Source organism: Prionailurus bengalensis, chromosome D3 (genome assembly GCF_016509475.1).
Source record: "Prionailurus bengalensis isolate Pbe53 chromosome D3, Fcat_Pben_1.1_paternal_pri, whole genome shotgun sequence".
Classification (NCBI taxonomy): Eukaryota; Metazoa; Chordata; class Mammalia; order Carnivora; family Felidae; genus Prionailurus; species Prionailurus bengalensis.
The window spans coordinates 45,538,452-45,552,300 of NC_057356.1; the positions used below are offsets into that span (position 1 = coordinate 45,538,452).

The window sequence follows — 13,849 nt, forward strand, 5'->3', positions numbered from 1 at the left end:
TGTCTCAAAAATAAATAAACGTTAAGAAGAATGATTTGATGTTTTACTAAGTAAGTACTTTCAAGTTTTCATGAGTATGTCATTATCTGAAAAAGAAGGAAGCTTCTTAGCCTGGGAATTTGACAGATGGAAAAGATTTTTTTTAAACAGCATACCAGTTTTTATTCTTAATATTAAAAGAAATATTTTCCTTTATTATGTTTTATATTTTAACGATTTTCCAACTATTAGGGCCGATCTTTTTCCATAATTTTTTTTAAGTTTTTATTTTGAGCTTATTGTAAATTGACATGAAATTTTAAGAAGTAATACAAAGAACTGTCCTATACTCTTCAGCCAATTTCCCACAATGGGAGCATCTTTTACAATTATAGTACAATAGCAGGACCAGGAAATTGGCATTGATACAATTTACCAACCTTATTCAGATACCCCCAATTTTATACGCATTCACTTCCACGGTGTTGATTTTAGATGCCTGTGACTACCACCAGAGATCCCTCACGCCACTTATTTAAGCCCTCAGCCCCCTTTTTCCCATCCCAACCCCTCCAGTTTGTGGCTACCAATAATATGTTTTTTATAATTTTTTCCTGTCAAGAGTGTTAGTTATGTAAGTAGAATCACATCGGATGTACCCTTTGAGATTGGCTTTTTTTTCAGTCAGCGTAATTTCCTTGGGAACCATCCAAGTTGTTACATGTATCAACATTTCATTCCTTTTTATTGCTGAAGAGTACATGTGGTACAAGTATGTACCAGTTTTTTTTTTGTTTGTTTTGTTTTTTAACAGTTCACTTGTTAAAGGACATTTGGGTTGTTTCTAGTTTGGGGCTGTTATGAATAAAGCTGCTGTGAATATTTGATTATTCATAACTTTTTTCTCACAATTCATAATATTTGTTTATTCACATTTTAGGCTGTAAAAATAAGGGTAAAGTGTATCCTATCAGTTGGACATTTCCTAGAGGTGAAATTTGAGAAACAGGGCAAAAGTCTAACACAAAACAGTTGTCCAGGGCCTGCCTTTTGCTATATTCCTGGCAGCAAATCCTTACTACTTGGGATGATAAGAAGAGGTGGCTTTCCCGTCAGTATTTATACCATCCTATCAACTTTATCCCTAGTCAGCATCATGGAGGGGGATTGGTGGAGAAATGTATAATTTTTTTAAAACTCTTATTTGTCTAAATTCTGTTTTTCAATGCTTGTCCTAAATTATACCGATAGTGAAAAGTCCTGTTCTTAGAAATAACAAATTTATTAATGTTTCTATGTACAGTATATGGAAAGTTTTTCTAAATGTATAACTTATTAGAATCCATAGATAAACTACCAAAGGCAAATAGTAAATCTTTGATTTTTCAATAATTAGTCAACTAATACCTATTTATTGGGGACTAATCCTACCCCAAATGAAAGAAATTCTTGAGTGGATACAGAACTTCTAAACTTGCTAAGCATTATTTTAAAAAGTAAATAAAATATCCACAATTAGAAAAAGTGTAGAATAGTAGAAAGATTGATTTAGGACTCAGAAAAATCAAACAGAGAAACTTTTTCCTCCTTTTATGATAATCATACTGTAGAAAATAGAGGTCATAGAGAAAATACAAAACCAAATAGTTTAGCGTTGCTAAATAGACAGTTTTTTTCACTTATTTTAATAACATCCCATCAAGTGATTATATCATATTTTATTTAAACATCCCTATTTTAAGCAGTTTATATTGCTATAAATTGTTCAGTGTCCTTTGTGACTATGAGTTTCTCTATAGTTTGGATTATATTCTTGGGTTAGAATCCAGGAAATGAGATACTGATGAAGGAGTCCTATTACGTATTGCTAAATTGCTTTCCAAAAGAATTCTATCCATTTATAATATCTCCAGCAAGTATGGGAGTATAGTTTCACAGCACTTTTATCAACATATTGGGTATTACAGTCTTTATAATTTTGCTAAGTAATTGTTTTGGTTTGAATTTATATTTAGTTGCTAGTAATGTTGGATAGATTTTTGTATTTGTTTAATGACCATTTTTCTCCTTTTGTTAATTATCATTTACAAAAATTAGAAATGTCACTCTATTTTGTCCATATCCTTCCTTGCAGTTTCAGTGCCCTTCAGCCTGCTTTCTTCATGATAACTGCTTGAGTCCCATAGGCAGGAGTCTTCTCTTATGTGTTGTGTCAGACTCAATTAAAATAAGAAATATATGTAACAGCTATCTTGCGTGTTCTTCGTTAAGTATTTTAGCGTAAGCAATTTTGCTCCTCATCCAGGACTTCCTGCAATAATCTATTTTAATCCCAGAAGGCTTGAGCCTACATAAGCATGGTTGCTGTTAGCAAATACATAGGCTATGTCAGAACATAGACCTTCATTTATAGTGAGCCTCTAATTATATGCTTGCCCCTGCTATTATGAAGGAAGTAACTCACTTTAGGTGGAGAAAATTTCACTCTACTTAGCTGTCATATAATAGACTAAAGGGAGTAATGTTGCAGATATACTTTTGTGACCTTGGGGTACAAATAAGGGAAATACACTCTCCAAGCTAATGGGACCTGGCTTATTATTCAGAGCCCAGAGTCGAGTAACTTAATAGTGTAGCATTGGACTCATAAAGAAACTCAGATCAACTGCTTTAGAAATGGTAAATGTATAAATAAAATACTGTGGTTTTTTTTTTCTTTTTCAGGTTTACAAGTAAAAGTAACAAAACTGAAAAAGGAACGAATTTTGTAAGTACCAGTATATAATACTGATTTCTTATTTTTATTTATTTATTTATTTATTTATTTATTTTTTTTTTTTTTTAATTTTTTTTTCAACGTTTATTTATTTTTGGGACAGAGAGAGACAGAGCATGAACAGGGGAGGGGCAGAGAGAGAGGGAGACACAGAATCGGAAACAGGCTCCAGGCTCCGAGCCATCAGCCCAGAGCCTGACGCGGGGCTCGAACTCACAGACCGCGAGATCGTGACCTGAAGTCGGACGCTCAACCGACTGCGCCACCCAGACGCCCCTGATTTCTTATTTTTAAATTAATTGATACTGACGTCCTATTTGACCTCAATGGCTTATTTATGAGAAAGTTAGTTTACAGCATGGACCTTGGATAGTTGATCATGAGTTTTTCAAAATTCTAAGGTAAAAAGAATAACTTAATTTTGAGTATATTCTTAGTTAATATTTGCATATATTTATACATTAATGTAATTTTTATATATACATACATACGTATGGGTATGTATACATACAATCTTTTTCCATAAAGTATTTATTAAGAAAATAACTGTTCTATAAATTCATTTTGATCTGTCAATGTTATTCTTTTCTCATCTGTGATTAACACCTGGAATTTAAGATACTGCAAGAAGGGAGCAAAATCTGGGATTTCTGAACTGATACAAGAAATGAGACAAGGGGCTCCTGGCAGGCTCATTCGGTGGACCTGTGACTCTTGATCTAGGGGTTGTAAGTTCAAGCCCCACATTGGGTGTAGAGATTACTTAAAAAAAAAATCCTTAAAAAAAAAAAAAAAAGGAATAGGAGCAAATGAGACCCCTTTTAACTAGTTTGAAATTACCAAAAGTTCCCCTGAATTGTTTTATTTTTTTTTTAATATGAAATTTATTGTCAAATTGGTTTCCATGCAACACCCAGTGCTCATCCCAACAGGTGCCCTCCTCAATGCCCATCACCCACTTTCCCCTCCCTGTTTTGGTTATTAAGCCTAGAATCAGATCTGATTTTCTAAGTCTGAAGCAAATTTTACTCATGGTTCCTTAGGGCTTCCACATTCAGGAATCTGAAACAGATGCATCATAGAATGTTATTGCTTATAAAAAAATTAATACCATTTTTTTTTTATATTTATTTATTTTGAAAGCAAGAGTGTGTGTAGTTATACAAATAGGGGCAGGGCAGAAAGAAAGGGAGAGAGAGAATCCTAAGCAAGCTCCATGCTCTGCTAGGAGCCTGACATGGGGCTCAATCCCACAACCGTGATCATGATCTGAGCCCAAATCAAGAGTCGGATGCTTAACTGACTGAGCCACTCAGGCCACCCCTATGTCATTGTGACTAATACTGCATTTACTTTATGATATATACCAATGGGCCTTAGTTACATCATATTCCTCAAGCTTCCAAGGCTCCAACCAAAAGCTGGAGTTAACAGTCACCCATCAAAACAAACCCATTTGTTTTCTCCAATATGATATGAAAATAAAAATTGGAAAGTTCCTTTTACACCTAGAAAATCATGTTTGGGAGATGACTTTGATTCAGAAATATAAAACCATAAGTTTATAAACCGGTTTTTTTTTTAAGAATGATTTTATGATCCTATTTAATTAGTGATACATAATGCTTTGCATTATTGAGAATGTACATATTCCTGCCTTACAGATGTCATTTTAAGTATCTCAGGCGTAGAATAATTCATTTCTCTGTTTCTTATGATTAGTTCCCACCATTGCGAGATGTTCCTATAGAGGAAATTAAATAAGCCTTTTCTGAGTAGTAAATTTAGGGTGTATATCTTGTTAGTTAGGATTTTGCAAAGTACTCAAAGTATTTCCCCGCAAGATACTTATTAATTACATAGGGCAAAATTATAATATTATAGTGGAGAAACTGGACAGAATTCATCTCAAACTATCAAAGTTAATATCACTAGAAATCAGATATGTCAGCCCCATGTACCTCTTGATTTGATGCACTAAGAAGAGCACAATGTTATTCCTGTAGTATTCTTACCAAAAATGCATAGCCCAGATTTTATCGTGGGGAAACATCAGAAAAACCCACATTGAAGAACCATCAAAATAACTGGCCAGTACTTTTCAAAGGTCAAGATTGTGAAAGACAAAAATGATGGAGAAACTGTTCCAGATTGAAGGAGACATGACATTAAGTGCAATGTAGGATCCAGGATTGGATCCTGGACCAGAAAAATAATGTTAGAGGAACAGTTGGCAAAATTTGCACAAGGTCTATAGATTAGTTAATAGTATTGTATCAGTTTCTTGATGTTCATAAATGTATTCTGGTCACACAAGATGTTAATATTTTGAGAAGTTGAGTAACAGATACACAGGTACTCTGTTGTGTATTTATAATTTATTTATAATAGACCTGAAGTTATTTTAAGATGAAACCAAAAAATGAAAAAACAGGGCAGCTGGCTGGCTCAGTTGGTAGAGCATGTGACCTTTGATCTCAGGATCTTGAGCCCCACGTTGGGTATAGAGATTACCTAAAATATTTTTTTTTAATGAAAAAAATTAACATTCATTCCTTGAGTCTGAAGAGATCAACTTTTCTTCATCTGTTGGATATTGAAAAAATTCAGTATTCTTTTAGCAAGGAATAGGAAGGAAATGGCTGTTGGATAGGCAACCAAAAATGTCACTACAGTTAGACTAATCCTACTACTGTGGTTCAGAGAGTAGCAGCCAGTGCAGCTCTTGGGGCATGATCTCCTTTCATGGCACAAATGACCTTTTTGGTTTTTTTCTTTTTAATTTTTTTTTTTAATGTTTATTTTTGAGAGAGAGAGCATGAGCTGGGGGGGGGGTGGTGGTGGCAGAGAGAGAGGGAGACACAGAATCCAAAGCAGGCTTCAGGCTCTGAGCTGTCAGCACAGAGCCTGAAGTAGGGCTCGAACTCATGAACCGTGAGATCGTGACCTGAGCTGAAGTCGGGCGCTCAACTGACTGACCCACCCAGGTGCCCCACCTTTTATTTCTGTAGCCAGTAGGTATTTCACAAACTCTCTAGCCTTTTAATGCATTTTAAATAGTGTTGGTGGTATTACCTTATGTTTATGTATGTCCGAATTACCTGAATACTTGCCAAAGAACACTTTATATGTAAATTCTTCCCATAATGAGTTATTACAAAAATAAATATATTGAAATTGTGTTAGTTGGATAAAACAGGATCGTTTTCTTGGTTAATAAGTAAAATTTATCTTTTATCCACTTGAAATCAAAAGGGAAACATCTTTGTTTTACTTAGGAATAAATACTCTTTTCTTCAGTGGTGAAAATATTTTGAGTCCTTTGAGATTTCAAATTATGAAGTGTAGGGCCCCTAGGTGGCTCAGTCAGTTAAGCGTCTGACTTCAGCTCAGGTCATGATCTCACGGTTTATGAGTTCAAGCCCCGTGTTGGGCTCTGTGTTGACTGCTCAGAGCCTAGAGCCTGCTTTGGATTTTGTGTCTCCCTCTCTCTCTGCTCCTCCCGCACTTGTGCTCCGTCTCTCTCTCTCTGTCTCTCAAAAATAAATAAATGTAAAAAAAAAAAAAATTAAAATCATGAAGTGTACTTATTCTGTTGTTTTCGTCTTCATTTTTATATATAGCCCAGCTAGTGTTGGTTGCTACAGACATTGCCAATCAGAAGATAAGCTACATACCAAACTTGAATAGTTAATTACCGATCACTGAAGTTATTCTACAAGTGTCCTCTTCTTTTTTTTTTTTTAAGTTTTCAAGAGAGAGAGAAAGTGCGCGAGTCAGAGAGGGGTAGAGAGAGGGGGAGGGAGAGAGAGAGAATCCCACCCAGGCTCCTCACTGTTAGCACAGAGTCTGACACAGGGCTCAAATTCATGAACTGTGAGATCATAATGTGACCTGAAGTCAGACACTTAACCAACTGAGCCACCCAGGTACCCCTACAAGTATCCTCTTTTATGTACAGTAACACTATATAGGAATTCTTGTTACCTCTGGCCTTTTCTAAAACCAAAAATGCAATGTTTTAGAGTCGATTATTAGTTAGACAAGGAGCTTTTATATTGTACCTTGGTTTGGTGTTGGTTAATGGTCATGTTAATGCTGTATTAACAACCTTTGATTAGAATGACATCCTTTAATCAAAATGTTGATCACTTTTTTTTTTTTTTTTTTGAGAGAGCACAAGCAAGGGTGGGGCAGGGGGGTGGGGACAGAGGATCTGAAGAGGGCTCTGAGCTGTCAGCACAGAGCCCCATGTGGGTCTTGAACTCACCAACTATGATGAGATCATGACCTGAGCCGAAGTCAGATGCTCAACCAACTGAGCCACCCACGTGCCCCAAAATGTTGGTCAGTTGCAGTATTGAAACTCAGAAAGTATTGTCTGGTATTTGATCATACATTTTAAGCTACATTCACTAAATGTTGTTAAAGGATTTTGTTTTATTTAAATGTATTCTTCATGTAGCCTTAGTAATTTTATTTTCTAAAATATTGCTATTTTAAATGATTTACAGCTACAAAGCAGTATTTCCTCTTAGCTTGAATCAGAATCATCAATTGAATGATGATACATAATTAGAAGTGATCTAGATTTGCTTATGACCAATGCACTTTATTACTGACTTTCTACACAAAATGCATTTCTCCATACCTATAACCAATCAGCCACATGAAAAACTTCTTAAATTTGTAAATGACTGCTGAATTTTACTTTCTCAAAAATCATCTATAACACTTTTGAATTTTAAAGAATGGAAAACATTTTAAAAGCAGCTGGTTTTTCAGTAGCTAGTAATAATGCCTTACTTCACCTGTAGTTTAGAGTCGTTTGATCCTCTTAGCAACCTTCTAATATATATTGTAACTACTTTGTACCTGTGTACCTCAGGTAGTTTGGGGTTGTACATTTTGGAAGCACAGGTAAGTAAATTCCCTGAGTAATCAGAGAATTAAAGGGATGCTTTATTTTATAGTAAGTTAGATATTTGCACTGTGGGACCAGGAACTTGGGCTTTCTTATATTAGCATAATCCCTATATCTCAGTATATTTTACAGTATACAGTTAGGATGCAGGAATAACCAGGATGTCTTAGCTCCATATTGTTAGGATAGCTATATTAATAAGGTAGAGAGTCCCAACCCTTAGGGATTCCCACCTGGAAGAAGAAGAAGAGAAATCAATAATTTTACCATATTTTGTCTATCACTTGATTGTTTGAGATCTGTGTTTTGATGATAGTTGTCTCTGCACATGGTTAATGCTTTTCTCTTACACAAATTCGTTTATCAAATTAAACATGTAAAAATGTTGACAGGTGAATATTATGGGATTTTTTGAAAAGTTCTACTTAAAGAACTTAAGAACTTTTGAAAAGTTCCACCTGATTCTTTTAACCTACTTGTGGACATGGACTACATCTGTTTTTGTCAGTGTATATCCATTACTTACCAACTGATGGACTGTTTTAATGGTCAGTTAGTGAATCTTGTCATCATTCTATTTATTTGCCATTCTTTATTTTTTTTAAGAATTGTTTGGGTTTCTTTTTTAAATTTTATTTAAAGATAACATTTGCCGTATTCAGCCATCCAGCTTTATGGCAATCAAGATATTTAAATTCACAAATTTAAAAAATTACAAAGGAAAAAAAGTCCTGCAGTTGTGCAGGACTGTTGTCATACTTTTAATTTCTTATAACAAAGGTTATAGAGACTATAACTTGAACACATATAGTTTCCCCATTTTCTTTATTCACAGTAGTACCAGTTTTGATCCCTATAGTGCTTCTCTACCCCTCCAGTATATGACATTGATTTTAAACTAATGAGAAGACTGGTGTATGTAGTATGTGGGAAGGTTTGTTATCTGTCATTTTATAGTCACATTTTCATATACAAGATTTATCCACTTTTACACACGAGTTATATTTACATGCCATTTATCTAAAATGTTCATTTGTCTCAGAAGGACAGAATGCCATCTACCAGGAAAATGATACTGAGTATCCAGTAAGATGCTGCCTATGGGATAGATACATTGAGCTTACCTTAGATGAGTGAGGTTGGTTATTTGTCTCCTAATAACTAACTTCCTTTAGATGAGGTCCAAGGTAGATATAGCTTGCAATGCATTTCACTCCTAATTTTTTTTGAAATTGCATGACTCTTTTTTGTACCATTTAGAACTCATCAATTTGCTTTCTTAAGGAATTTGTTAAATTGTTCCTACAATTTATAGAACCCTGTTATGTTTACTACTGAGTTGACATGAATATTTTATTAAGTAATTGAGGTTAGTTTTAATTTTAACGTAGGTCATCAGTCTATTTGGTTTTAAAACAAATGCTACTATGTTCTGAATCATTGTAAATAGACAGGAGTAGAATATGTGGATGTAGGAAAATCAGACATTACATTACTGTTACAAATTTTCTCTTGTGGGGAGCCTGGGAGGCTCAGTCAGTTAAGCATATGACTTCGTCTCGGGTCATGATCTCATGGTTCGTGAGTTTGAGCCCCGCATTGGGCTGTGTGGACAGCTCAGAGCCTGGAGCCTATTTTGGATTCTGCATCTCCCTCTTTCTCTGCCTTCCCCTGCTAGTGCTCTGTCTCTCAAAAAAAAATTGAACATTAAAAAATTTTTTTAATAAAAACATCTTTTCTCTTGTTCATAATTTAAGAAAAAAACTTTTCCTATGAACTTTTCATTCCATGTGTGTGTGTGTGTGTGTGTGTGTAATTCTTCAATATGTGAATCTGGAATATAATATTTGGTTATATTTTTATGATCTAGATTATTTAGATTAAATGCTAATGTTAAATAGATATTGGCAGCTTATCTGTTAACTTAGAAAATGTCTTTAATTGTTCCCCCAAACTTTGAAAAGTTTTTAATTTGGTTATATTTGTTGAATATTTTAAAAGCAGGATTAATGAAAGGTTGGTACTGCTTCTGAATTAAATATATTTTCTAGAAATATTAGAAAAGCATCTTTTTAATTAAGCAACAGCCAAATTAATGAGTTTCAGCTATCACTGTTATTATTTCCAAAATTTCAGATGGCTACAAATGCTACCAGAACTATATGCAGTAGTCTGTTACTTCTGGGTGTATTGATTTTTCATTTTTTATTCAATATCAATTACTCAACCAGTATATACGAAGTACCCCCTGTATTGGGTATCTGACATTTTTACTTAGTTGTCTGACTTATCTGTTTTGCTGCCAGTGATACTACATTCTAGCCATTTTGGTAGTCGTTTTGACATCTACTTTTTGTAGTAGACTGGTTTGTCATAATTTGATATTTTAAACCCTTGAGGGGACTGGGGAAGATGTTTCAACCACAGTATTTTTTTCAGCTTCAAGACCATACAGAAAATCCCAATCAAATTTCTAATGGGTTTTCTTAGAATTAATTTATATGCATAATTATATAATAATGTGATTTTTAAAAATATGATAATGGAAGGGTAGAATATGACACTATCTTGGAAAGTAATCAGGTAATCTACTAGAAGAAAATTTTAGGGGCGCCTGAGCAGCTCAGTCGGTTGAGTGTCCCAACTCTTGATTTTGGCTCAGGTCATGATCCCAGGGTGGGGAGTCCCCATGTTGGACTCCACACTCAGCATGAAGCCTGTTTGAGATTCTCTTTCTCTCTCCCTCCCTCTGTCCCTCTCCCCCACAAACTCGTTCTCTCTCTCTCTAAAATACGTTTAAAATAATAAAATAATTTTAGATTTTTTTGCTTTTTCCTACTATAAAATCACAATGGTAAACACTTAAATAGAACCTAGTATGTGATTGTACTTTTCTGGGTGCTATACATATATTAATGCTTACTTAGTCCTTGCGAGTGCCTTATTGGATATATACTAATGTATCATTTTTACTTGCACTAGGTCACACAGCTAGCTGATAAATGAGACCTGAGATTCAAACCTAGGCTTTAGGATCTAGGGTTTGCATGCTTGCACTCTACTATAAGCCCTGACTTAAAAGTAATACCAAGTAAGAAGTTTAGGCAACACAGAAATTAATAAGAAAGCATAAATCTCCCATAATTGGAATAGAGATGAGTGGAGATATCTGTTACTTACATTAACAAATGCAGACAAAATAATAAAAAAAACAGTAAGTGTACATTTTAATAGCATTTTTACAACATTGAGTCAACGATGACATCAGAATCCACTCCTTCCTCTGTGTTCCAACACTGTATAATGAATGTCTGGTACTTAAGACAATACTTTTATAGTACACAAAAATACTACAGAGCACATTCTAGTATAATGTGAAGTCTGATTAATAAGATTTTTTTTTGAGAAAGAGCACACATGGGTTGGGGAGGGGAGCAGGCAAAGGTAGAGAGCATCTTAAGCAGGCTCCACGCCCAGCATGGAGCCTGACACAAGGCTCAGTCTCACAACTGGGAGATCATGATCTGAGCCAAAATCAAGAGTTGGACACTTAACCTACTGAGCCATTCAGGCACCCCAACAAGATATTTAAACTTTGCCCTTGAAGTTTATTTTGATATAAGAAATACATGTTATATAAGTGTGAGACCATACTTTGGAATTGTTACAATAGAATTATCCCATTAGGATAATTATCCTGCTAGGATTTTCTTTTTAAAAATGTATTTCTTGACTTTTAGAGATGCACAGAGACTAGAAGAATTCTTCACCAAAAATCAACAGCTGAGAGAACAACAAAAAGTCCTTCATGAAACCATTAAAGTTTTAGAAGATCGGTGAGTCGGGTTCTTGGGTATTCTTGAGTAAGTGGTGATTTCCTCCTTTAATAGAACATTGGTTTTAATTTATAAAACAGTTCTGGGACTGATGTGCTCTTTTCCCAAACTGATGTCAACTTTGGATAAATATATACTCTTACAGATTTGTGTTTTTTTTATTAATTACAGGAATCTCATCAATTTACCTTTTAATATTTCTTGTTTTTTGGGTTTTTTTTAATGTTTATTTGTGAGAGAGAGTGAGCATGAGCAGGGGAGGTGTAAAGAGAGAGGGAGACAGAGGATCCGAAGTGGGCTGTGTGCTGACAGCAGAGAGCCTGATGTGGGGCTCAAACTCACAAACCATGAGATCATGATCTGAGCTGTAGTCAGATGCTTAACCCAGTAAGCCACCCAGGTTCCCCTAAATAATATTTATCTGGTGTTGATATAAGATGAGCTTAAGAGTAGTAATGTTCTGGGGTGCCTGGGTGGTTTCAGTTGGTTAGATATCTGATTCTTGATTTTAGCTTAGGTCATGATCTCTCAGTTCAAGAGATCAACCCCATATCAGGCTCCGTGCTGTCAGTGAAGAGCCTGCTTGGGATTCTTTCTCCTTCTCTCTCTCTGCCCGTTTCCCACGTGTGCTCACATCCACTCTCTCTCTAAAATAAATAAATAAACATTAAAAAAAGAAAGAGTAGTAATGTGTTAATTCATTTGATGCTTTAATTCCATTTTTATGTCTAAGTAGGTGGAAACTGCTTCACAATTCTGTTTGTCTTCGTGTTTCTGCCATTCTCTTTTTTTCTCCTACATATTTCTGTAGGCAGTCTAGGATTCTTCTTTCTGAATATTTCCAAGATAATGCCTGCCACTTAATTTCCACATACATCTTTATTTCTCACTCCTATGAGATTACCACCCTAGGTTAGAAGAGACTTTCAGATTTTGCTGTATTCCTTTGTCTGAACTGCAATCACTGTGTAAGACCTTGAACTACCTGTAACAAACAATGTTTCTTGCATTTATAGTTAATAATTTCCCTTTGTTATTATTGTGTATATGTCACAGGAGGGCTGGTGGCTTGAGTTTGCCACTGTACCTTTAGTGGTGGAATAATTTAACACTCCATCTGTGCAAACCACAGTTGTACACTTTTCTTCTACAACTGCTGTCCCAGAGAAATGCACATTTACTGGAATAGGCAGCCTATTGTGGAATGAAGTTACACGCGCGCTGGAATCATAGATGCAAATTTGAATTTCAAGTTTATACTGTGCCCTTAATTCAGATTCATAAATAAATATTGAGTCCTTGCTATGATCTAGGTATAGCTGTAGGTGCTAGGGATAACACTATCCCTAGTGTCATGGAGCTTATATTTAATTTTTAAAGGTTTGGAGTGAGTCATGCAAATAAGAGGCTTTCAGATTATAAGTGCTGTGACGAAATAAAATTGAGTGGTGTAATTAAGTGACCACAGACATTGGAAAGTGAAGGGATAGGTGTCAGGAATGGCCTCTCTGAGGAGGTACCATTTCAACCGAGACGTAAATAATATAGATAAGAGCTACTTGAAGAACTGAAGATAAAAAGAGAACAGACAAATACAAAAGCTTTAGGCAGAAATAAGTTTTGAAATATTTGAAGAATAGAAAGTCGGCAGTGGTTCTAACTTGAGTAGGAGGATGAATGATAGGAGATAGGATTGGAAAGGTGGGGGTAACTACATTATGTAGGATCATGGGCAAAAAGTTTGGATTTTGTTGTAATCAGAAGTAATTGGAGGTTTTAAGCAGGGAAATCACAAAGGAATAGGAGCAGGTATTGACAGTATCTGTTATATCCAAACAGACATGTCAGGTAGATAATTGTATATGTGAATTTGAAACTAACTACAGAGATTAGAGCTAGAGAAAAGAATTTGAAAGTCATCACCTGCATATAAATGGCATTTAAAACTTAGACTGGATAAGAGATCTAGGGACATCTTAAAGAGTGTGGGAAGAGAATAGAAGAGGCATCGAGCTCGGACATACTGATTAAGGTTTAATGAAGAATAAGGACCAAGCCAACAAACAAAAATGAGAAAGAAAAATTATCAGAGTAGAAGAAAAGCCAAGAACATATGGCATGACACCAACCACACTTTCTCCACAGGGCTATTTTAAAGATTAAATGAGATTAATGCAAGTTAAGTACATAATAGAAATTTTTAAAAACTTACAGTGTCCCTTCTAATTGGTGACAATGATTTCAGCCTTTAGCACTCTAGTCAGATCCAGTCTCTAGAAAGCCATTTGACCCCTTTTTTTTCCCAGTCCAGGATCAAAAAGGAAATCATCAGCT

The 13,849-nt window shown here is 35.1% G+C and overlaps 1 protein-coding gene across 3 annotated transcripts in view; it reads left to right on the forward strand.

The window, feature by feature from the left end:
- The window catches only part of RBBP8 (RB binding protein 8, endonuclease), a 111,907-nt gene that overhangs the window by 35,219 nt on the left and 62,839 nt on the right, over nucleotides 1-13,849 (forward strand). For all 3 annotated transcript variants that reach the window (XM_043558446.1, XM_043558447.1, XM_043558445.1), the window contains 2 exons: nucleotides 2,704-2,746; nucleotides 11,420-11,515. In XM_043558446.1, coding sequence (XP_043414381.1) covers nucleotides 2,704-2,746; nucleotides 11,420-11,515 — 139 coding nt within the window. The remainder of the gene's footprint in view (nucleotides 1-2,703; nucleotides 2,747-11,419; nucleotides 11,516-13,849) is intronic.